A 26,766-nucleotide genomic window follows, 5' to 3' on the forward strand; every position below is an offset into this window, starting at 1 on the left:
TAAGGTGGTGGCAGAGGACGTTGTGATCAACAAGGTCAAATGCCGCCTACAGATCAAGGAGAAGAGCGGGTTTGTCTGCGTCTCTTGCATCATCCATCTGGTTTTTTAAGTCACGTAGGGCTGTCTCAGTACCGTGCCCTGGACGGAAGCCTGATTGACGTAGCCTGAGGAGTTTGTTGTCTTCAATAAATTGTTGCACCTGTAGGTAGGACGCTTTGTCCAATATTTATAGGAAAAAGGCGACGCAACGATAGTGATGGGCCTGTAGTTACTAGGTGAGTTGGGGTCCAGTGTGTTTTTTTTTAATCAGAGGGCGCACCCAGGCTTCCTTGAGGCAAGATGGTGCTTTCCCAGTAGTAAAGGAGGCATTGACGAAAGCAGTGAGAAATGGGGAGAGGGTGCTAGCGCAATCCATTATGATTGTAACGGGGCAGATGTCCTCTTTACAATTGGACAGATTGATGGATTTCATGATATTCATCATGTCATGTTCTTCAATTTCTTTAAAGGAGAAGGAAGTGGTGGTGTCCGTGGTTGAAGATTGTGTGGTGGTGAGGGTAGGCGTGTTCATCAGGGTATGTGGGGTTGCCTGGATCTTGGTTTGGAGGGTGTTAAGTTTGTTGGTCATGGCTGTTTGAATTCCATCACACCAAGTTTTGTCTTTGGTGAAGTTCTGGGGGGGAGGTGTTGGAGTTTCTAAGTCCCTGAAGATAGAGAAGATATCTTTAGTGTTAGATTGTGCTTATTGGATCCTAGTTTCAAATGAGATGGCTTTAGCCTGAATGATGGCTTTTTTGTATTCTTTGGACAGGGTTTTGAAGTCCAGTTTAGCTGTGTCTGTGTGAGTTGATTTCCATAGGAATAAGGCCGCCCGTTTCCTTTTTCGGAGTTCCAATAGATTGGCGGTGAAGCAGGCATTGGTGTGGCTAGTAGAGTTGGCTTTCCGGGTTTTGAGTGGGGTGATTGCCTCAACTGCCGTTTTGATAGCTTTGTCATGGTTGAGGGCGAAGAATTTCTGGGTCAGTTGAGAAGGGGGGTCTGAATGCTGGTCCTTGTAAATCTGGCAGTAGTCTTTCCTTGGTGAGTTGCCTGGAACTTCTGGAAAGTGTTTTGGGCAAGGGTGGTGGTGTGGGGTGCTTGTTCCTGGCCGTGGGGATAGTAAAATGGGTGGCATAGTGGTCAGACCATGGAAGGGGCGTGTGTACAGTGATGGTGATGGGGCAATTATGTTGGGCTACCCAGTCAAGGGTGCGGCCTTGAATGTCGGTGTAACCAGATATGGTATTGCTGAATCCTAGGGTTTCAAGCGTTGTATTGAGTGACTTGGCTGCCAGATCATTGGCGTCATTGAGGCCAAGGTTAAGGTCACTAAGTAGGGTGGATTTAGTGGAGTGTTTGAGGTTGTCAGACAGGAGGTAGGTGCAGGCTGACTGAAAGTCACCCAGAGGTCCTTGGGGGCAGTAGATGAGATGGTTGGATATAGTACAGTGGTGAGAGAGATTGATTTTAATGAGGAGGTAGTATCTCTGCAGGTAATAACACATACCTTTCCCATGCTCACATATCTCTGCAGGTAATAACACATACCTTTCCCATGCTCACATATCTCTGCAGGTAATAACACATACCTTTCCCATGCTCACATATCTCTGCAGGTAATAACACATACCTTTCCCATGCTCACATATCTCTGCAGGTAATAACACATACCTTTCCCATGCTCACATATCTCTGCAGGTAATAACACATACCTTTCCCATGCTCACATATCTCTGCAGGTAATAACACATACCTTTTCCATGCTCACATATCTCTGCAGGTAATAACACATACCTTTTCCATGCTCACATATCTCTGCAGGTAATAACACACACCTTTTCCATGCTCACATATCTCTGCAGGTAATAACACATACCTTTTCCATGCTCACATATCTCTGCAGGTAATAACACATACCTTTTCCATGCTCACATATCTCTGCAGGTAATAACACATACCTTTCCCATGCTCACATATCTCTGCAGGTAATAACACGTACCTTTTCCATGCTCACATACCTCTGCTGGTAATAACACGTACCTTTCCCATGCTCACATATCTCTGCAGGTAATAACACGTACCTTTCCCATGCTCACATATCTCTGCAGGTAATAACACGTACCTTTCCCATGCTCACATGTCTCTGCAGGTAATGATAGTGTGTCTTTCTCACCATGTGTGGGGTATGGTGCCACATCCCTGCAATCTCTCCTGGCCTTTGGTCTTACTAGCTCCTTTCAACTCTCCTGGACCTACCTCTAGCTCTTCTGTCAATGCTCTGCAAGGAATCGCTGGACACCAGCATCCCCTCACTGGGAACGAGGAAACAGAGCCTCTTTTATAATGCCTGAATCAGGATTCTGCTACTGGTTCTGGTCAGGTGGTTCCCTGCAGTGATGGGATTGGGCACAAGTCTTGGTAATTCAGAACTCAAGAGGGTGAGCTTTAAGAAGATTGTTGACCAGATGCATAGCAAGCTGGGAGTCGTGGCATACTGAAATCTCTGGAGCTCCAGGTGTGTAGTAATGAACCACTGCTTCACTGGAGGAGTTGGACTACATCCAGAAGATGCGGAGATCCTACATGTGTGGCAGAAATGAATAGATGTTTTTGGAAACCTGTCATCTTGGCATCCTCTTCGATTGACGGTCGGGAGGCAAAATGACAGTCAGCCGATAATGCTTGAAAGTTCCACTCACAATCAATACTCACAGGTCAGAGGTTGTATGTCCTCGAGCAAACAAAATTCAGTGACTAGTCCTTGCGCCCCGACTTTGACTCTCTCACAGAGTCCGCTTTTGTTTGCTTTGCATGGGATTCTCAACTTGCTTTACAGGATTGATTGGCCCTGCTGCAGAGAGAGATGCATAGGGACATAGCAATCAAGCAGCTCCTGACATGTTATATTATGCTCTACAGTCCTCAAGCTCTTCATTGACATAAGGGGATCAAGCACTTGCAACAACGGGTCATTTAGATAGAATGCTTTTGGAATTGAAACAGGATATGTTGCAGAGCAACAGTGAACTGAATATAGCTTATAGCCACCATAATTCAGAACATCCTCCAAATTGAAAAAAGAATGGAAGATGCTGAAACTGCACTATGTGAGCCATGTTATCAATAATCCCAAAGGGTTCTCGCCCTAGAAAAAAAATAACCGGTTCTTGCTGACAAAAATGAAGACTTGGAGAACCATTCCCGTTGCAATAACATGCAGGTTTGGGGCATTCCGTCTGAAATTCTGGATTCTTATTTGTCGTGTTAACCTCAGAGCTCCATTCAAGGTATATCTACGGGCTGAGTATTTGACAATGATACCGCTGTTTTTTTAACATTCCAGCAAAGGATATGCCCTGGATATTTTGCAAGTATTCACGTTTTTCCAGGAGAAAGAGCTTGCTATGTCATCTGCCAGAAAACTCTCTAATAATTACCTTAGCAATGCAGAAACCCTCCTTTTCCAAGATCTTTCCTGCACCACGATACGGAGGAGGCGCTACATGCCCAAATTACCACTTGGCTGCATACTAAGGACATCCCTTACCAATGAAATGCTCACTTCTGGCTTCTCTTCAATATTCAGGGTGAACAACAAACGGCATGTACAGTTAAAGATCCTGCCAGAATCCTACCATTGGATGCCTATCAAGATACCCCAAGGACCAGCTGGAGCAGAAACTCACTACAATGCCTGGCCTGATACACCAGGATGCGCAGTAAAAAAAAACCTCTGACGTGTGTGACAACGAACCCTTGAACAAAGAGGGAGTTGTGGGGACACATTTATTCTTTTTGAAGATATTATTCATTTTGATTGCAGGCATCACGTTGAAGTTATAAGTAAGAACTTGAGCTCGGTCTCCCCTGGATGTATCATGCCCCCTGTACAGGATTGTGACATTTGCTCTTAAAATAATGTTTTTTCAGCTCTGGTTTCCAGTCCTTTCGTATGACACTTTGCTGATATGTTCAAGTGTGACACAAAATCATGAGCCTGGTTTCTCAGGCCTTGGATTGATGCCTATTCTCTGGTGGGTTGTGTTTGAAACCTAGGTTAATCTGTACATTTCCTTTTCTTCATGAGTGCTGTCAAGGCATCATGAAGCAAGACAGAGACGACAGATTCAAAGTTAAAACAAATAGGTTTATTAAAGAAAATGTCAGGATGGTAGAAGGCCTAACTTGCCTTGTGCTAGGGTGGGATTTCCCTACCGGAGTGAAACTAAGGAAAGTCAGAGTCCGTAAATTCAACTTACAAGTCTGTCTGTGTCCAAAACCTATTGTTGCCCTCACGGCTACAGCTAAGCCATGTGTAGGGATGTCAATAATCAAAGAAGTGGTGATAAACTCTAGGTTCTGAGCTTCTTACAGCTCTTCGCTTTCTTTTCATCCCCCTTTCCCCAAGTTCAAGAAAGTTCCACAAAAGTCTCAAGATTACCTTTCTCAAGTTCAATGCAACACAGTTCCACTCAATCCTCAGGGTTCCGTTCCCCTTAGGTTAAAACAATACAGTCAAAAAATAAAGAGGGTCTTGTGGCTCTGTCCTCAATACAGTACTTGCATTCATCAGGTCTCAAGGTTCCCTTACCCAAGACTTCAACAGAGCACCTGATATTTGTTTCAGTCTTTCACAGTTCAACACTAATCTAGGTCAACCTGACCCCTCCTCATGGATTACATCACCAGTACACTTGCAGTACTTCTCCTTGGTTTATTTCACGATGTACAGTTTCTTGAGTGTTCACAGTTCACAATACTTCTTTTCACTGTTAACTCTCAACACGAGCACCATCTGGCTGGCGTCCTTTTCACCAACTTATTTCTACCTGCTCAATAATGTCTTTGGCTTTCACCATTTAGGGCTCACTGGTCTAAACGTAGTTGTCAGACCGAACGGTCCACCCAACACAGGTCACACAACCAGGAACCCGAGGCTCTTAAATCTACACAGGTTCTGCTGCACCTGCCCCTGAGCACAGATTCACATTCAATTTGTTTCTTCTTGTCGGCCTGCTGGCTGTGCGTGAATCTTTACACTCTCTGGGCTTCTCCTGATTAGCCTCTTGTCTGTAACGTGTCACAAACCTCTTCCCAGTCTTTTGGACTTGACACACTGTATACAGTTCACATAATGTTGGGCTTACTCATGCCACACCTTTCTTTCACACTCTTTCACACTTGCATTCTTTTTCAGTGGGTTGCATTCACGTGGGCACTCTCCCCTTTGACTTTCATCAGTTGCTAGCATTGCCCATAAAGTTTTTATTCCGTTCGACAATCAATGTGCTTTGTTTCAGATTTTCATTCAGTTCGCTATTCAATATACTTCAATCAGCTTGGTTTCAAATTTTCATTGATCTGGCTCTTCGTAACTGATGCACAGCCCGCTAGGAGCGCCCTGGCTTTTCAGTGGCTTTCCCTGACACTCACCGTTCAGCTCCGGTCTCTCCTGCTGCTTCCTTTCTGCTTTTCAGGCCAGTGGTCTGGCCTCTGCGAGCCCCGCTCGCACGCTGGGTGCAGGCTTGTACAAGCCGGCAACTCCACTGCCTCCGCATGGACGTGGATGGTGTCCGCTCTCCTTCCGGCTTGCTCACAACCCCAGCTGCTCATTCCTCGACACTGAGGCTCCCACACCTCAGACAACCGGCCAACTCGCCTTGTGCTTCACAGGTTCTCTAGACTGTCAACCCGTGTCCTGGCTCCTCAGCTGTCCGCTCCGGCGTCTCTTGCAGCTTCCTTTCTGCCCCACTTGCACGCTGTGTGCTGGCTTGCACATGCCGGCAACTATACTACCTTTGCGCGGATGCGGATTGCGTCCTCTTTCCTTCCTGCTTGCTCGCAGCCCAGCTGCTCGTTCCTCGACACGGAGGCTCCCACACCTGTGACAGCTAAACGGCCCAACTCGCCTTGGGCTTCACAGGTTCTTTGGAATGTCAACCGGCATCCTTCTAAGCTCCCACCTGGACTGCCTCCTTCCGGAAAGGGTCCCCTGCTGGTCTCACCCACACAGGCCTCCCTGTGCTGCTTCACTGCTCTCCCGTTATACACCTGCAACTGCTTGACAGGTTGCAGTTGTGTATTCTTAATTGAGCTTGCCTGATCATAGTTAAACAGTCATGCGTGACCTTTAAAGCATTCTACAGACATCTTCTTCGTCCCAGTAAAAGAGTGGTGAAATTAGGATTTAGTGTTCATCACTCCTGGTCTCCTCTTTCTTGTCCCAGTACTGTCTGAGGTAAAATTTGGGGAAAGGTTGTACAATAGCCTATGAAGGCCAGGGGAGAGTTAAATTGGTCTTCAATAGGGAAAGGGGATACCATGTCTCACCTGTAGGCACCCCATTCTTAACCCCTCTCTTCACCCTTTTCCTGGTGCTTCTGGATTGGTAATATTTCCTGTTGTTTTCTTGTTTCGTGGGACAGCGAAAACAATACCCCATAATTGCTTCTGGGATAGGGGATTCTTCATGAAAGGGAAATGCAGAGTACCGAATTTCGCCTGAGGACATCTCGTCTCCAATCCCCAAGGACCCTCCACCCAGGTGATCCTCCCTCGCCTCAAGAGTCAGGATCCAAACGCAATGGCCTTTCCCTGGCCACCTGAAAAAAGGACCCATGGGAAGTAGATGTGAGGACGCCCTCAGGTTTCTCACATACCCTTCCCCTATAAGAATGGCTTCCCGACCAAGGGACTGGTGTTGTTGGGATTTGAGGGAGTGGTTTGCTCTGTAATCTTTTCTGGATCTTAGTACAATCCCATATAGTATTATTGGTTTCAAATGGGTCTTCTTGCCACGTTTTAAATGGTAAAAAGGTCTGGGAGAGCCTGATTTCGTGTGGTAATTATATCAAATCAGTTCCGATAATAGTCTCTTCCAGTAACCAAGGGATAATGGCAGTCGGAAAATTGGTAGTTATTCCTTTCATTTGAATAGCTGCTTTTGGGTAGATTTCCCATTGATTTGGTCTCGCTCAAAAATTAGATATTTCATTTTTAACATTCCCAATCTTACCATCCCCAGTCTCATTTCCTCCTGAATATCTGACTTGCATAAATAGGGCAAACACGTTTCCTGGATAGGGAGAATGATTGCTGTTAAAATAACAATACGTCCAAAACATCTGTACTTTTTCCAGGGACTCCATGTGAAGTTTTTTGAGGAGGATATGAAAAAGCTCCAACTAGGGGGTCTCAAAATGTATATGGTCTAATAAACCCCAAGAAAGGCCCAAACTACATTATCTACATTCTTATTTATAGGGGGTCTATCTTACCCTAATGTTACACAGTATTTCTGTGCATCCACTTGAGCCTAGCTCTGGATTGGCATTGTCCCCTTTTCAAGACTACGGATAGATATGAAACAAACCTGGATAGACCTTGAACTGCATAAACTGGGTTGGCTTCTTCCTAGAGCAAGAATGGGCCTTCCAAATGCCATGACTATGCTTCACGTTTCTGAGGCTCAAACCATTCAAAATATTTCCTTATTTCCCTCTCCATTAACCAGGCTATGTGCAGGGGCCTTGACTGGCTAGGACAGCAGTGCTGCAAAGGTCCTCCCTTACACATTTTGAATCTTGTAAACAGACATTTGCAGTCCCTGAAAATAAAGGTTTGTGTTACTGCCAACGTAGGCATTGGATAAGTAAGACTGTGGTGGAAAAGGGAGGTGGCAGGGCTACAGCACATTTTGAGGGCTTACTTATATCACAGAATCCATCCCAAAAGACCTCAGTCCTTTATAAAAAAAATATATGGTTCCATGTGATAATCTGGAATATTAAAGGTCGCACAAACAAAAGACCGATTTCTTTCGGCCGATTTTGTGCAGCCTTTAATATTCGAAGTACATCAAACCCCTCTTGGAAATCGGGGGTTTCACTCTCAAACCCCGCCTTCAACCTCTGCCCTGCCCCAACCCCACCACGCATACAAAAACACTCTTTTCCCAGTCCCCCGCCTCATGCCTCAAAAACACACCCACACACGCAGACACACTTTCTCCCCAGCCCCCTCCCCATTTACCTTAATCCCGTCTTCTCCAGCCCATCTCGATCAGCCTGTCAGCCCCTGCACGCACTCGTCTGCGGCAGGGGCGTGACAGTTCTGATTTAGAAAGATCTCTCTGAGCATTCTCAGAGTGGTCTTTTTAAATCTGTCTTTTTCATTTTCGTGAAAATGGAAGACATTTTCACTCAATACCAAAATAACCTCCCAAACACTTGTACATGTCGCTATAGAAGAACACTCTCCAGATGCCAATAACAGACACCTCCTGGGAGTGGGTAGGTACTCATCCTGCACTCTGGTAATAGAAAATTAATATCAACTTTGTCTCGATGGTATCCCATGCCAGTGCGGTTACATAAACTGTATCCCCACCAATGCTGTTATTGCTGGAGATACCTTTTAGCCAGAGGTTCTCTCGTTCACATATGGTGGCTGTGTTGCGTGGTATGGAAAGAGATACTTTTACGCATCCATGCAGTCAATAAAATGTAACTCCTCTTTGATCCCTTCATTGTCCTCTTAGAAGATCTTAATCAGGAGTAGACATGATCTTAAAGTTACTGACACAATGCCCGGTAGCAGCAAGACTCACTATAGCTAAAGTTCCCAATACCTCCTCCAATATCTGAATGGTCAACCAGGATGTGTTCCACTCTATCTTTGGAAAAAAGATAGTCAATATTGGCCAACACATTGCATACATTTCAGAAAACCTAGCCCCATCTATTGAGTGTAGCTCTAAATTAAATGGTTTTTCAAATGTACATTTTCAACCTCTAGACATGAGATCATTGTTTTTATATTGATTAACTGCAAATGTCTCTGTAGCTTTGGCTTTATTTGTACTATTTCTCTCTTGATTGGTAATTTGCAATATTTTATTTTCATGTGATAACCCTCGGCAAGTAAAATCTGATTTTCCTGTGTGGAAGGCTCTGTATACGTATGTGTTATTGTCCTTGAATTTACTCTTAAGATTGTATTAATCATTTTCCTGCATGATTTGTATCATGTTGCTGTGGTTCTATTAATGTTAGATTGACTACAAACACTCTTTATTTTCATTCTTAATAAAGAATAAAAAAAAGATTGGTGGCCATTTTTAATCTATGCCATGCGGTCTGCAAGTTTATTTGGTGATCACATCTGTCCTTAATTTGCTGCATTTTCTGCATGTAAAAGTGTGTAAGCCTGGGGACATTTAAATCCCTAAGGCCTTCCTGTCTCCCTTTCTCTTGGGGATTTCAAATTGATATTGCCAGTGGGTTTAAAGGGCAAATGCATGTTGTTTCTATGTAAGTTCTGCTGCTGAATAGTGATGGGGAAGTTTTGAACTATGCCCTTCTTGTTCAGTGAGGGGTCTATACTGTTTGTGCTTCAATAAAGGATCGGGATGTATTCTCCTCCCCCCGACCTCTTGGGTGGCTCTGGTGATATCTGTACCTCCCGGCTGTTCTTTGGCAAGCTTAGCTAATGGCTCCATTTTAAAAACCAGCATGTCTCCCTGCTGTATTTTATGGTTGAGAGGAGGGGGAATGCACCTACTGCCTGATGAGGACTTGTAAAGGCCTTGCTCTAGACCCCTTGTCTAGGCATGCCTTGCCCATTTTCTGCTGGACCCTTAAGTGGGGTTCCATTGAAAGTAATGGGGTGATTTGTTGTTGGATATTGGGATTACCCATATACCAACTCTTAGATCGCATTGCATCTCGGCAGGGGTGTTGCTAGGTCTGGAAAAGACTTGGGGCTTTGCAAATGTCGGAACTGTTGGGACTGGGGGCTAGCTAGCCTTTTGGTTGTAGCTCCTGAGATTCTATCCGGAGCTACAACCAAAAGACCAGGGGCTATAGCCCTATTAGCCCCCCCCCCAGCAATGTCTCTGCATCTCGGGCAGCTTTACCCTGCTCTGTGTCTCCAAGTTCTCCCAAACTTTGTCACAGGTGCCCCGAGCTGCACACCAGCTCAGCCGAGCAGTGGCTACATTGAGTTCTAGCCAGGCCCAGCAGTGAACAAATAACCTATAGCAAGGTTATATTGACATGAAAGGTGGGTGAACTATGGGCACTCTTAAATGAGGGTGGGGTTTGATCAGTGGCTCTGCAGTAAGCAGTGCCCCGGACCGGGCTGCTTTGACGTTCCTGAAGGTGCAAGAGGCTAAATCCGTCTTGGAACAAGGCTCATCTAATGTGGGAGATATCAGTACAATGCTGCCTTCTACATCCTTTTCTAGACTAACTGCAGTTACCGTCCCATATTAAGAAGGTAGTAGAGTGGTCTTTTTTCCCACAGTGTAGAAGAGCTGGCTTACTGAAGTGGGAAGGGATGGAGGTGTAATTTATTCTGATTATTTGGAATTCTGTATGTTTGTAATTTTTTCCATGATGAATGCAGATCCACAAGTACCAGAATGCGAAGTGATGGTGCCTGAAGCCCGGAATTGGCTGGATATCTCACTCCAGACATGGAATTACTTGAAATATCTGTAAAGTGCCTGCTTGCTTACATCCATTTTATAAAGTCCCCTGTAATTAGTCATTGAGTGATACAGGCATGTTGTTTGTTATGCATGGTAAATACAAAAATAAAATGTGCAGTACATAAAAAAACATGAAAAGATGCAATCTAAATGTTGGTTTACAGAAAGGGTTTTAATTTGTAAGTCATCTTACTTCTAATGACCCAAACATAGACTATTTAGATCACTGCAGGCATCTGTAATAAATAGACGGGATGATAAAATAATTGCCAACCCAGGATAAGGCTTGGGTATGTGATGCACCTGTCCCCTCATGACTTGGATCTTAGAACCATAGTGGGCAACCCCTTTCATCACATCAGACAGGAAGGCCTCCTTGATTTTAAACTTTCAGCATCGCCCTCTGTCTCTTAGCAGTAAGCCCATCCCGTCAATATTCCTGTCTGCTACTAGGCTGTCTACTAACCAGGGTTGGATGATTCTGGTATCTAAACTGGCTAAGAAGAAATAATGCCCTTCCTTTCCAGGCACAAGCCACAGCTTGCTTTCTTCAAGGTTAAGGTGTGAATCAGGGGATTGGCGTCCCTCCCTTGTGGTCTTTTCACCTACATATTCTACCTCTGACCGAAGTCAGGGACTGGTACTTAAGATGTGTGCTGGTGTATGTCTTCATCTAATGATCTGATGTGCTTTTGACCAAACTGGGTCTTTCCTAGCAACTGTTTAGAGAGGTGAGGCAGTGGAGCCGTAGCTGCTGATATTTGCATAATCGGGTGGAAGCTTTACCTTTGGATTGAGTAAATCTAATGCCGGGTAGTTACATATTTCTTTGGTGGAAGCTTTACCTTTGGATTGAGTAAATCTAGTGCCGGGTAGTTGCATAATTCTTTGGTGGAAGCTTTACCTTTGGATTGAGTAAATCTAGTGCCGGGTAGTTGCATATTTCTTTGGTGGAAGCTTTACCTTTGGATTGAGTAAATCTAGTGCCGGGTAGTTACATATTTCTTTGGTGGAAGCTTTACCTTTGGATTGAGTAAATCTAGTGCCGGGTAGTTGCATATTTCTTTGGTGGAAGCTTTACCTTTGGATTGAGTAAATCTAGTGTCGGGTAGTTGCATATTTCTTTGGTGGAAGCTTTACCTTTGGATTGAGTAAATCTAGTAATGGGTAGTTGCATATTTCTTTGCTGGATCATAGAATTTACAAGACGGGTTATTTTGTGGAGGAAACAGTGTTCTTTCTAATTGCGCCAGTGCTATTGATTGTGGAGCTGAACAATTTGAAGCACTTGCCTTCAGCATCTGAGTACAACCTGCTTTCTCTGGTTCGGGCTCCAACTGAGGAATCTCTGCTTGTCGTTGTTTTGGTTTCCCTAGTTTAGGCTTGTTGAGGTTGGGTAATGGTTCATCATTTGGATGGCACCCCTTTACATTTGAAGCCTTTGTTTTTTTCTGTTGCTGTTGCCTTTGGTTTTTCCCTTCAATACTACAGATTTCAGCTCAGTCTACAATAGTCGTAGGTTTGGGCTTCACAATGGGAATCAAGATGAAAAGTGAAAAGCGTAATATTTGCTGCACATCAGCTCCCCCCTGACTCCATTGAGTAGGGTGTGATTCTTAATAGTATTGTTTATTATAATTTAGGTGTTTCCTCCACCCTTATTCTTTCCCAGTTCTTCCATGGAGTAGGATGGTTGCCTGCTCTTGTGGGCCGCAGGCAGGGCTTTGTCAATTTAGCTCAATGACTCCCCTTTTACGAATGTTGATGAGCTATAGTTTTGGTTCTCACCATCAGGGTCTGAGCTATTCCACGGCCATGTCAGCTTGGTGGAGACGGTAGATGACTGGCCTTGCTGTTGCCAAGTCTGGAGTTGATTTCCCTAGTTGGTGGGTCCTTAAAGGGGTTGTCTGCCTGTTATGCTTGCCTCCTATGCAAATTTCTGGTTTCCTATGCAGTTTTCTCTGGGCGGCTTCTCATCAGCATTTGTATACCTTTACTTCTAGTCAGGGATATCAACATGCACTTGAAGCAGATACTAGATGGTCGGCTCCTAGTTAGGGTGGCTGTTTTTCTTTTGAGCACTGGGATTCCTGCAGCTCTTGATGTGGCAGGTTTGGTGCCGGTTTTAAGGGATTGACGTGAACCCACCTGAGGATATCCTGAAGTTAAATAAAGGCTGAGGACTGATTGAAGGAAATGGATGAGGAGCTAACCCCCCCAATGACTCACTGCTAACATTCACTACTTCAATTATCCCTTCCTCGTCAGAGTCTTTAGGCTTCTCGCCTTCCTTTCCTAGCAAACACTCCAAATTCAGTCCTTCTGCTTTACTTTCTTCAGCCTACCTCTTGACATTCACCAACCGCCTCCAATTTTACTCCTCCCATCTTCATACGATCTCCACTAATTACTAACTCCCTCCTGATTTTACTCCACACTCCTCAATTTCTTGTTCTGCCGCCTACTATTTTCTTCCAACCTCATCTTTACGCCTGACTTTCACACCTTCCTGATGTTGGCCATCCTCAGTTCCTTATTTCACCTCTTCCTGATGTTGGCCATACTGAGTTCCTTATTTCATCTCTTCCTGATGTTGGCCATCCTCAGCTCCTTATTTCATGTCTTCCTGATGTTGGCCTTTGGCCATACTCAGTTCCTTATTTCATCTCTTCCTGATGTTGGCCATCCTCAGCTCCTTATTTCACCTCTTCCTGATGTCGGCCATCCTCGGTTCCTTATTTCACCTCATCCTGATGTTGGCCATTGACCATACTCAGTTCCTTATTTCACCTCTTCCTGATGTTGGCCATCCTCAGTTATGTATTTCACCTCTTCCTGATGTTGACCAACCTTCTCAATTCCGTACTCCACCTCTGCCTGGTCACCACCAACATCCTCCTTAATTCTTTCTTACACTCATCCTGATTATGACCCACCTCATCCTCAGTTCTTTAGTTCATGTCCTTTTCCCTCTCTAATCTTCAACCTCCGGAACTTCTCCTTTGTCCCAACCACCTCCTTCATCTCCAAACGCCATACCCTCTGACTGAGAGACTTGGCATATACAGTCCTTTAATTTCCCCTCCCCCATGGGCCAAACTCTCTGCAACGGTCTGTTGTCGCGATGGAAAATTGGTGAGGTATTTTCATATGTCATTGCCTTGGTCTGCAGGGAATTGCAGGAGCTGTAGAATGCACCTCTACTGAGGCCAGGACTAAATAAAAAAATTCTGTTAAGCGTGAGGTTAGTGGTTTGACTTCTTCGCTTCCCTTGTGGTTACTCTGCTCACAGAGCTGGAGCTGTCTGCAGTGTTGGAGCAGTATGCAGTCTTATACAAACTCTCTTCAAGGGCTGTGCCAGAGATTTCTGTCAGATCCTGGTGCCTCCATGAGCCCCTGCGAGCATGACCCCACAAGAATTTGCAAAGGTCACCTGATTATTTAGTGGACTCCAGCACACAGGACAGCGAATCTTCATACAGTGTCATTTGCTTCCCAGGGACTGCTTAGTGTCTCAATTTCTCAAAGGACCTGGGTAACCAGTGTAGTCTCATGCACAGGAGGGAGCGCTTTGCCAACCTTTCTTGAACCAGGGTTCATTTTTATTTGTCATGTTTCTTGAAAGGCTGATGTTACTTTGAATGTCCACTCCCATTATGCTGTAGATTGCGAGGTATCCAGCCCCCTTCATCACTCCATTAGACGATGGGAATCTCCATCATATTACCTATTCAAAAACCTCATTTGTGTTCACAGCAGAGCAGTAGATGTCAAAGATGGCCTGAATAGTCCCACCCTCAGTTCAAAGGTGTTCTTGATGAACACAATAAGGAAGGGGTTGGTTCGTAGAAAAATAGTGAGCTTTCGGGGGAGACAGACAATTGTTGGATTAAGATACGAGATCAAAAAGGGGTTTTGAGAAGTGGCACTAGGGCCGTCCCACTCTCTCGCTTCTCATGGGGTTCCCGCCCTATCCCAGACGTTGGTAAGCCCTAGTTAGTGTTACTGCTAGATAGCCCCTACTGTCTAGTTTCCGCCTTGTTCTGATGGTGTTCTCCCTTAACACAGGCTCACTAACTCTCTCAGGGACTTCCTAACTGGCCCTGAACTGTTGTTGGTTAGTTCTAATAGGGTGGTGTATGTTTGTACCATTCAGTATTTTTGCCCTTGATCCCCTTGAAACTCCTCCAAACTATCAACTCCACCCATCTTCTCTTCTTCCGATCTGCTCTGTCTCTCGAGTGTTAATACCTTCTTACCACGCTCCCCTCTCTGCACTACTACTTCACCTCCCCTGCACTACTACTCGCCCTGCACTACCACTGCTCTCATTGTTACTCCCCGCACTTCTCCTCACTTCCCTCTGTTGACTTCCACACTTCTATTCCTTGCCTCCATCTTTTCATGTTATTGCTCGATCCATTCTTCTACTACCACTCCCCCCTCACTGCTCTTGCTCTTTTCTCCCAAACTCTGGGATATGATACCCTGCTCACACTTTCACTACTCTTTCTGCCTGTTCTCACCCGGTCCCCAGAGAGAATGCCACAACCTTCTCCTCTGGTGTTTGCTTGCTTGTCGCGCTACATGGCTGGAAATGAGTGATTTTGCTTTGCTGGTGTGTTTTCTGGTTTCCTGCGGTGATGGTCACTGTTGGGACGTGATGGAGGCTCTTGAGTCGTCTTGGTGCTCGTGTTGCTCTTTTCCCCTTTGATGAATTCTGGTTTTCGTGGCTGCTTCCAGTATTATTTTGGGAGATGTTGTATAGAAATGGAAAAAGAGAACACTGGCAAGAAACTGTATTGGGAGACTTTGGGAGACCGAGTGGTGCCATTGGTAACATGGCACATGGGGGAGATTTTTCAGGAACTGGGACCCCTCCAACTCTCATTTCCTATATCTGGGGCAGGGCTGTTCCTGCTGTAGGTCTTAGTGAGCCTCCTTCCTCAGCCCTCCCTGCCTTTTGACAATGGTCATCACCCTGTTTCATAGACTTTCTTCCATGGCTTTCATGGACCACATTGCAAATTATTTTTTAAAAATATTTATTCAGTGAAAATCTTTAGTTAAGATGAACAGGTTTTTTACAGTAACAAAAAAAATGGGAAAAAACAATTTGAACTCTCAGCACCCTACTTCCCCCATTGTTCAGCCCATGTGCACATACATGAGATCGCTGCAGGAGCAGGCATCAGCAATGAGATCAGAAAGGACATCAGGGGTGACATGTACGGCTTTGAGTTATGTTTGTCACTTTCCATATTTAATGAATTTCATGGGTGTTGTTACAATAAACTGGTTTACTATAACTGTCTCTTAACTAACGTTTTTCATTCATTGCCTCAGTGCGCGTCTCCTCTGAAGGCCAGCTGTCGAAACAATTTCCAACTAACAAGGGTGTGAAGCAGGGATGCGCCCTGTCCCCAATGCTATCTGTTTTATGCCTGTCTGATTTCAACCCAGAAAAATAGGAACCACGGTTAACCCACCCTCTTTGAATGGAAGTACCTTTGGCTCTCTTTTGCATGATAATGACACTGCCCTGATCTTCATCACTCCCAGAGGGCTGCAGCGGAGCCTTCTCTATGCCGAAGAATACTTTTCCTCCAGTGCCCTGAAACTGAACAAATCGAAGACCAAAGTTCTGGTCTTCGGCAAGGGCAGAAATCACTCTAGATGTCTCAGGAGGATAGCTCAGGGGCAACGTGCTTGCCTTGGAAGCAAGACAACATGGAGCAACACAGGGTCGATCCCCGGTCCGCGCTTAAAAACCTCTGGGTATTAAGCGCGTTATAAAACAAACAATCATATCATATAACGATGGTGATAGGATCAAGCTGGTAAAATCATACTGCTACTTAGGCTTACACTTCACTTAGAACAGGAAATGGTCAGGGAATGTCACAGCCCGTACCGAGAACGCCGCAACAAGGCTGAGCAGCCTGCTCAGATTCCATCATGTATGGTGGCTGCATGCAAGGTAAATGCTTGGGGTTAATCAAAGCCAAGGTCCATACTTCGGTGGCTTATGGGAGTGAGATTTAGGGCTATGCCGATTGCACAGCTCCAGAAAAGATTCAGAATAAAATATTGAAGAAATTATTGCCCCCCCCCCCGCCCACCCTCGAATGTTCCACAAACCAGGGTCTGCTTTTAGAACTAGGGATCTCAACAATTGATGTGCAAGCACAAATTAAATGTGTTCATTAAATTCTAAAGATTTGCATGGGCCAGCCAACTAACCCAAACCTAATGAAGGTGGCTGGGGAAATCAGGAGTTCCCCTGCCAGGTCAAAATATCTTTGGTATAACGAGGGGTGTACATTTTTGACAAAGTGGAGTGTCCCATGTATGGATTGCCTTCTTTTTTACTCATTGCCTAGCATTGTGGCTATGGTGAAGCAGAAAGCAATGCAGTGGGATATGGAGGGGAACATGAGGATGACATGCTCTCTATTTTCAATTGCGCTGTTCATTTTCTTGCGTGATCCCACACAGTGGGGCGGCGATAGGTTTTATCCAATCTGGGGCCTGCAGAAGGTTGGTGCTTATGACCAGGCTGAACCTGCTACCATTGAAAGACAGGATAAGGTCGGATAAAAGTGTAACTTCTAGGAATTGCCATTGCAGTAGGGGCAGAGTGGGAGGACCTGTGACATGTTCTACTTCTCTGTCCTTGTTATTTAGATCTTTGTAATTCTTTTTTAAATTTGCATTTTAAAGTCAGAATTATTAGATTTTACCGTGATGCAATTTATTTGATAACGCGTTGCAATGATGATGAATTTTGTACAATCTATATAATTATGTTTTTAGAACGTTCATTGGGTGGGCTTCTATTTTACGTAGAGTATAAGTTATTGTTATTGATGTTGGGGTGTGTTACATTTCTTGTTTGTTATTAATGGAGAAATCCGAATTTTAATGTAGTACTTACTTCAATGTCAAGGTTTTTGTTATGCTATATCTTAACCAGTGCCCACAAGCCATTGGCCATGGTCTGTGGCTGTACCCCTATCCCTCCGTCTTGTTCTACTTGAGGGAGGGATAGGGGTACACAGGTCCCAGAGGCTATAGCAGTTGTCCACATTGCAACAGTTAAGCCAAAAGATTCCCCTTGTTTCCCTTCTTTGGTTTCCACAATATTTGCCCTCAGAAATGTCCTGCAGAAACCTAACCGTGATCACAGTTGGGCTGTCTTATATTCCCGCAAGAATCGTTCCCGTGAATACACAGCGATTTCCATTACCCAGCCACCACCTCACTTGTTTTGCTATGGGACCCCAGGGCTCCCCAGCCCACCATCAGCCCATGGAACAAGATCTTTCTGCCAAAGCTTCAGGAACCACACTTAACCGGGTGATAGGGACACAAATAAAGGTGCATACCCAGAAAAAGAGGAAGGACTAGGACAAACACCTAAAATTCAGGCCTCGGGGGAGAGATTTGCTCATTGACTAAAGAACAAGGGAATAGCTTTTGGGAAAGGAGGCCTTTAAATTAGACCCTAGGTTACATCTTGTCCATGGGCAGGTCTTTTATAATCTGACTCCAATGAGCCTTTTTCCATTGTGTACTGACGACCACTGTGGCCATGCCGAGTAGCAGTATTGTAAGTCGCACGCCCAGTGCTCCCTGGAGCCAATGAGATCTGGCAAAGTGTGACCTAGGCCTGACAGAGCCCGACCCCACAAGTTCACCAGGTCGGAAGGACCGCTTAGAGAGACCTTTGCGTCTTGACCCAAGTAATAACAGTAACAATACTCCATCAAGCCGAGAAAGAGCCAGGGACTCTTTGATCCTCATTGACTTTGAGTGACGTTGTCTTTGATTGCCAGTAGGTGAAATTCACGAAAGTGAGAGATGAGCTGTCTAAAATCAGACTATCCTGGTTGGTCCTTTTAGAGAACTGTAGAATCAGGTTTGACATTTCTTTTGGCAAAAGAGGTGAGGAGGGGAATGAGTGGAACATGAATGGCAAAGATGGGTGGCACATGGTAAAGATGGTCATCTAGAAGTTGGACAGATATGTTCAAGGGAAACGGGATTGAAGTCCAAGGCGGAAGAGGGGCCCATAGTGTCTCTGCTGATTATTAGGCCACAAACACTGTTGTTATTTAATGTAGTCTAGGTAAGTGAGGGATTGTAGCAAAGTCAGTGTGCAGGGCCTCCAGCATGCCAGTGCGTTGAGAGATTTGGGTTTGTGTGACCACCTTCACTGCAAAGTGGCTGCACAGAGGGGCGTCACATTTGATAGAGGGTGAGCTCGGCAAAGAAGCTAAGAGGCATTATCCTTTGCCAACCACTGCTCACCGAGTCGCCCCGAGCAAGACCACATTGAAAACTGGGAGGGAGTCTGATGTAGAGGAAAAGATGGTGGGGATCAGTGACGATGGACTGCCATTATAAAGTTGTGACTCGGTGGGCTTGTTTTACTTGTCCTATCTCCTCTGACCCTTTGGATGGTCCCTTTTGGTGTAAGCAGCCTGCTCCTTTGGGTGATTCCCAAGAGGCACGGTTGAAGAGTGACCATGGTGATGATGGGGGTTGATTCGCAAGAGGCACGGTTGAAGAGTGACCATGCTGATGTGGGGGGAATCCTTTGAAGAAAATGGATGTGCCCTAGTAATCTATTATCAGGCGTAGACCCATGTAGAATCTGTCTTGAAGTGCTATGCCTGAATATGATATTAGTATCTGGGTATTCTTCCCACCCTTTAGTGGGCTATTAGTGTGTACATGCTTTAGGCTTACAGCAAACTCCAAAAAGTATGTAGTTGGACATGAATTGACTCCTTTCTATTGACTCTTTATCCTCAGATTTATCCGTGCTGAGCAGGTTATCCGTTCTACGACTGTCACCAACGCTTGTGCAGACCTGTACGACCAGCATGTTGTTTATCTGGAGCACGTTGTGGTGAAAGTCACCATAGCTCACCCACGACGGGGAGACTTGCAGATCTTTCTCATATCACCCTCGGGGACCAAGTCGCAGCTTTTGGCAAGGAGGTAAGGTAATGCATACCCCAAATTGTGGTTTTATTGTTTTGTGAAGCTCCGAGACTAGGACTCTCCAAGTGCAATCCTTGAGAGCCATGGCCTTGGCAGGGTCTCAGGATAACCACTGACTAGGCAGATCACTCCCATTTAAATGGCTGGATATGGTTTCGTGTGCATGTCCTGAGTGGATTTATGGTGGACCAGACTCTGAGGCCCTTGAAGTAATGTGGTTTCTCAGCTAACAAGGCAGTGGATGGGTGTAGCATTCTAGAATAATCTCTGAATTCATATTCTAGTTTAGTGTTATCATGTTTCATAAACCCAGCATACATGGTAGTTAGAGCAGTGTTTGTAAAAGGGCCAGTCCTCGACGCAAGTGCAGTAGAAGCTCTTTTAATGTGTAAGGGGTCAGTGGATGGAGAGAGGGGTTCCAGGATCATTTTACTTTTGAAAGGTTTTCTCTATTAAGATGAAGTAAATTTAATTTGAGCGCTAATACAGGGTGCTAGCGAGAATTGAGCATAAAACCTGATTACAACTTTGGTGTTACTGGTAAAACATCTGCTATTTTGGAATACTCTGTGTGTTTGCCACTCTGCCACATTCTGAGTTTCATTACTAAAACTCTTCCATTATGCATGCTTTTGTGTGAAGGTATTTACATCCGCACAAAGGATTACTACATGTGGTATTTGCTATGTGTCATAACTACCGCATGTGGTATTTACCAATCCCCAAGGACTCCACAGTGGAGAATACCTGAAGGGTCTTCAAGGTTCAGAATCATGTGGAACCTTCTTGTTTACTGTATGTGGTAACAGTCAGTTAGTTTGGTGTTATTACCACAGATAATGCGTGCAAACTCATAATAAGACCCATAGTCGTTTGTAGCGAAAGGCCATTAAATACTTTATTCTGAGGGGCATTTGTTCATAAAAAAGATCAACAAAATATTTGAACATGTTCTTGACTAGTGTAGGGGTGTTCTTAAGGTCCATGGTGAGGTTTTAGTGCTCTTAGGATTGGAAAGTCATTCTTACAAGGATTTGTAGATCTTAAAAGATGGCATTTACTAGCAGTAAATGCTTCCCAAATCATGTATTTTAACATAGAGATTGCTGCAATTTTTGGGGCATTAACAAAACATTTGTAAAAGTTCTGGTGTGGCTAAGTGATTGGTTTTTCCCGTAGCATTCACTCGCTACCCAACCCTCAAAAATAAGTCTGTTCAATGTTAAGATTAACTACACTTATTTTGCACACTCCTTTTCAAACAGCAGAAAGAATGGGGGAAAAATCCCCACCCATGATCCAGGATTGCTTTTGTAACATTGATGGGGCGCTTTTCTGTTACACTTGAGTTCCTCCTTGTAACACTGGAAGTTCAGGTAACTATGGTTTGTGAAGAACATTGTGTCATCATTTCATCAATCTTTGGTCAAGGTCCTTGGCTTTGTGTCTCGCTTAATACTTTATAGGAGTCGTTGACTAGCAGAAAATGCCTTTGGTCCAAATAGTGATATGCCACCAACCAGCACTTATTTCTCCTCTTTATCTTTTGCGTACCTACTAATGTTTTATATTCCAGAATGCAGTTTTGAGAAAAGAATGCATATTGTCATTACAGGCATCTTTGATCTGCTGCTTTGACGAGTCGAGCTGATGTATATAGAACTGTCTTCCAAGTAGTTAGGATTCCTGTTGGATTCCACTAAAGAGATGGCTTTGGGGAGGTAGAGCGACTGATGTCATATTCTATAGGCTGGCATTGTTGCATTAGGGTTGAACATCTGTTACTGCTGCATAACGGAATGTGTAGGGTTCTCGCAGAGTTAAAAGTGGGCAGGCAATGAGGAAAGCTGAGGTCCACTAGTTTCATGTTTTTGCCGCTAATGGTTCCACTATTTTCTCTAACCATTTCCCCAGACTTTTGTTGTTAAGACGTACAGCTTGGTTCTTCTTGACACACTCTTTATGGTCACTTCCTTGGGTCTCCTGTTGAACTGCAAAGCAGAGAAACAATGTGCAGGCACTTGTTAGGCCAATCCTTCTAACTCGTGTGTGTAAGGGCTGCAGGGAGTCCTTTCGGTGTTAAGAGTCACCTTTTGGAAAGTATGGTGCACAAGTCGTGAAGAAGTAATTTATCATCTTATATTTCTACTGTGCTTTTCTTACATTCATTTCTGAACCTTGTTGGACAAAGGTATGCCTTATTTCTTGGATGTCGATATCCTTTTGGTATTAATGTTTACTACCGTTTCATTATTTGCTGCCTTAAAGATGTGCCCATTTATCATTTGCATCGACCTTTCACAACAGCCACTATGTTAACTATCAGTTCAAATTAAAAACTAAACACAAGCAGTGTATCGACTGCTTACATTGTGATGTTATGGATAGGAGTTGTTCTACTCGGTGAGAGCTGATCTGCAACTTTGTTTAGTAAAAGTCCTACTTTACTTTTAATTAATTCAAAAACTGTATAAGGTGGTACCAATAGTACTGTTCTAAAATGGTGGCAAGGTCACTTCAGTTAGTCAAGTCCTTCTTCAGACTTCCAAAACCAAAAAGCATATAATGTGATACCGACCTTCACCGCGCTCCCAACAAGGATACACAAAAATGGTGATCACAAAGCTGGCTAAATAGGTTTATTTTTATTTTTTTAATTCACTCTTTGTAGCAGAAACGCAACATACCAATGCGGTGCCTTGCTGTGCAAACATGTCATAGAAGCAGCAGTTATCTCATAGTGGCACTCACGCCGTGCACAGTGTGAGGGATCAGTGTGTGAGGCGGACAACTGCTTGTTTTATCAAAGAATGCCATTTTATCAAAAGAAATCGGTTAAAAAATGCCTCACTATTCCTACCCTGCTGACGAATTCCCTGCCTCACCAAAGCTAAGGGAACACACTCTAATACAGGATAACTGACCCTCACGCTAATCGACAAACACACAAAGGAACTATATGTTTGTTTGTTTGTTTGTTTTATTATTTGTAATGCGCACCTAACCCAAAGGTAGTAGGGCGCAAGAGCAACACGAGGATTGTATAGCTTAGGTTACATAAAGCACTGTGGATGAGGTCCAGCTATGGGTACAGTACTGGACACATCAACAACATTAAAACAGAATACAATGGGTCATATTTACATAACAATATACACAATTTACATATTTTATATTATAGCTGATCATAGAAGATCAGTGAAAGTGCCTTAATTGTCATGTTCCTTAATCCAGAGCATAAGATTAGATCTAAATTGTACGTAAGGAAGGTCTTCCCTTAGGGATGGCGGTAGGGAGTTCCAATGTTGTGCTGCTTTGACAGGAAAGCTGCTCCCCCCAGTCATGGTACGTTTGAATCTTGGCACCAGTAGAAGGTTGGAATTAGCCTTTCTAGAAGGGCGGCAGGATGCTTGTCTAGTGCATCTCGTTGTAAGGTATTGAGGGGCAGATTGGTGGAGACATTTGTGAATCAGAGAGACAGATTTAAGGATGATCTTGTCTTTTGTAGAGAGCCAGTTGACAGATCTTCTGGTATCCGAGATGTGGGCTTTCTTCGGGAGACTTAGGGCTGCTCTTAGTGCATTATTTTGCAAGATTTGAATCTTGTTTGTAATGTATTTGTTACTGCCTACGTAGGGAGCATTGCAATAGTCCAACTTGGACAGGATCAAGGCTCTAGCTAATGTAATACAGTTGTTAGAAGAAAGGAAAGGTTTGGCTGCTCTAATAAATTTGCAGGTATAGGAGGTAGCGGAAGCCATAGCATGTACTTGTTTTTTGAAGGTTAATGATGTGGAGTCAAGATGGAAGCCAAGGGTTTTAACCTCCTTAGCTACGGCAATGTTTTTATTGTTGATTTCGAATGAGGAATAGTTCTGGCCTAGTTTGTGGAGCTGAGGTGTCGTGCCTAGGATGAGAGTTTCGTTTTTTCATCATTCAGGCATAGACCATGTGAGGCCATCCATGCCTGGATGATGAGGTACACTCTATTTACAAAGGCCAAATCCTTGTCATAATCCCCCGTCAGCGGGATGAGGATCTGAGTATCATCAGCGTAGTTCGTGTAGGTGATACCCAGACTATCAAGATTATCGAAATTATCGAAAAGGGGCTTTGTGAAGATGTTGTACAGGGTAGGAGAGACACACGAGCCCTGTGGTACACCACAGGTATTAGGCATTGGGTCAGCAGCTGCTAACGGGGAGAAGACTCGCATTGTTCTGTTGTTGAAAAGGGACTGAATCCAGCCAATTGCCTCTTGGGAGAAGTGGGCTGCTGACTCTAAATGGTTGCAGAGAATCCTATGGTCAACCAGGTCAAATGCAGCTGAGAGATCAAGGAGCAACAGTAGTGCAGTCTTACCCTCGTCTCTCAGCTCATCTATTTGTGCCTTAAGATCTATGAGCGCAGTCTCAGTTCCATGTTGGGGTCTGAAGCCTGACTGTCGGACTACTAGAAGGTGGTTGAGTTCAAGGTAATGTTGGATTTGTAAGTATGCTATTTTATCAAGGATTTTAAGTAAGAATGGCACTGTGGTGATAGGGCGGTAATTAGTAGGGATAGAAGGGTCTAAATTTTGTTTTTTAAGGAGTGGGAGGACCCAGGATTGTTTCAAGTTATTGGGTATAGTGCCTGAGGTGAAGGATGCGTTTATTAGTTTGGTGATAAAAGGGGAGAGTTCACGAGCTGCATCTTTTATGAATTGTGCTGGGCATAAGTCGCCATGGCAGTTCGACAGTTTGAGAGTAAGGATGACTTTTTCAACCTCTTTAGTGGATACTTTGTGAAAGTTAAAGTGGGGAGTAGACACGTAAGGTGGAATCAAAATAGATTGCGGTGCTGGCGCATTGGTGTTACTGGATTTGGAAGTGGTGAGAAGAGTGTCTTTTTTGTTATTGATCTTAGTTTGCAAGGTTGTCATTTTGTTGGCTAGAGCATTTTGTATACCCGTGCACCAGTTTTCGTCCATGAGGCAAGAGTCTGGGGTTTGGATGGGGGCTTCTACTTCTTTCAGAATTGCAAAAAGCTCTTTGGTGTTGGACTTAGCTTGAGAAATTCGGAGGTTGTAGGAGGATTGTTTGGCAAGGATGATTTCTTTTTTGTAGAGGGAAGCTAGTTAACTCAAATTGTTCTTGTTATTCTCTGATGGGTCTAGCCTCCAGATTTTTTCACATCAGCGTTTTCTTGTTTGATAGCTTTTAGGTGAGGAGAAAACCAGGTATTCACATGTTTGCGAGGTTTGCTCTTTCTCATCTTCAACGGTGCTATGACGTCAAGGGATGATAACATCACTTTGTTGTACATATCTACTATAGTGAAGGGATCTGTATGGTCCAAAACAGAGTTGAGAGTGGGTAGAATCAGTGGGATGAGGTTTTCGGGAGTAATATTTCTTTTGTTTCTGGTGGGTACAGCTGGAGCTATGCTGTTAGTGTGCATGGGAGATGAAGCCTCTAGGGAGAACATAATTAGATGGTGGTCAGACCAGGGCTGGGGCATTATGGATGTGACCATAATTGTGCAGTTATGCTCGGCAATCCAATGGAGGGTTCTGCCTTTGATGTGGGTAGGACCTGTGATCTTTTGGATGAATCCTAATTCCTCTAAGGACTTGTTAATTTGAGTGGCATTAGAGTCTAACAGGTCGCTGAAACTAAGGTTAAAATCTCCCAGTACGAGGCTCTGGGAGGAGTTCTTAAGGTTGTTGGACAGGATGTTCGTTAGGTCCTCTTCAAAGGATCTAAGAGGGCCTGGAGGTCAGTATATAAGATGGATGGATACCGACTGCGTGTTAGATATAGTTAACTTGGCAGTTAGTGATTCACATGAGTCTGTGTTGTGAGGAGGAGAGAGTCTCAGTGTTATGTTAGATTTGGCTATTATGGCGAAATCTCCACCTCGGGAGGTGGTACGATCAAGTCTTAGAAGGGTGTAATCATCTGGGATGGCTAGCATAATTGCTGGACCAGCTGCAGGGTGGAGCCAGGATTCAGTAATAGCTAGGAAAGCTATATTTTCACTTTGGAGTAAGTGTGCTATATCTATTGCGTGGGCCACCATGGAGCGGGCATTTATAAGTGCACCCTTTATCCCCGACTGTACTGGTTTGGACGGTAGTGGCTTTGCTTTGTGATTGCATTTCAGAGCATAGGTGGGCTCTCGGAAGAGTTTACTGTTCAGTTGAAGAGGGTGTTAGGAGTGGCTCGTCTTGCAAGGACCGGTAGTAGCATTACTTGATGCTGTTTTAGTTAAAGGGTTGTACAATCTTGGGAGTCTCGCGTGTAATTTGAGGTTCCTTTGTAGTAGAGTACAAGGTCTGGTAATCATGTCAACCTGTTCAAGGAGGTTATGCGCAGGCGCTAGTGGAGGTGGGTATTGTAGCATAGTGAAATCTTGTAGGCTGATGATATTGAGGAATGTCCTTAGTAGGACAGTGTAAATCGGTGGGCGATACATATCGTATTCGTGGAGCTAGTTGTGGGATGGACGGTAGGTGGAGATTATGTGTGGGCTACTATCAAGACTAATTTCATAACTAGGAAATTAGAGGTAAGATAGAGCATATAATTTGTGTAGATCCACAGGGCTATAATTTGGCAGCTGAGTATATGCCACACATATTAGAATAGTGCAGTGTAAGGCTACGGTCTATTTACATACCTGGCAAGGTAAATCTAGCAAATCTGGCATGGTACAGGAGCATAGGAGACTAAGGCTGTGCAGTAGGAGAGATGCTCATATGGAATAAACAAACTGGCGCAAGGCTGGTATACTGGTCACACGTTGGAAAGCAAACATTCACAGGCAGGTTTACTTAGTTAAGGCCAAATGGGTTACAGTATAACATTATAGGATGCTAAAGCCTATTGGCAGACATAGAAGCACCAGAGGATTCGGGCGGCAGTCCCACAAGGCATGTGAGCTAATGCGAAACAATGCGTGGGCGGCAAGTATAGGTCAGAGGATTATGGTAACATATAATTAGTGTGACGGGTCTGTTCAAGGAAGGTCAAGTCAATATCAGCACAAGATACTTTTAAGAGATTTCTAGCATTAAAGTAGTATCATGTTAATTAGCAGCAGCAGTGGGCTAAATCACCACCTATCAGTCAGAACATGTCAATTAGTAATAGCAGTGGGCAAAGTCAAAACCTATTTAGATAGGCATATCAAGCAGAGCAGATCAATTAGCGGCAGCAGTGGGCTGCGTCAAAGTCTATCAG

The 26,766-nt window shown here is 44.3% G+C and overlaps 1 protein-coding gene across 1 annotated transcript in view; it reads left to right on the plus strand.

Moving 5' to 3' along the window:
* Positions 1-26,766, plus strand: part of PCSK6 (proprotein convertase subtilisin/kexin type 6) — a 1,232,090-nt gene that overhangs the window by 972,271 nt on the left and 233,053 nt on the right. Inside the window, exon 12 of the mRNA XM_069625020.1 lies at positions 19,352-19,540. Coding sequence (XP_069481121.1) covers positions 19,352-19,540 — 189 coding nt within the window. The remainder of the gene's footprint in view (positions 1-19,351; positions 19,541-26,766) is intronic.

The sequence above is a fragment of the Ambystoma mexicanum genome, chromosome 11, assembly GCF_040938575.1.
Source record: "Ambystoma mexicanum isolate Mex_15411 chromosome 11, UKY_AmexF1_1, whole genome shotgun sequence".
NCBI lineage: Eukaryota > Metazoa > Chordata > Amphibia > Caudata > Ambystomatidae > Ambystoma > Ambystoma mexicanum.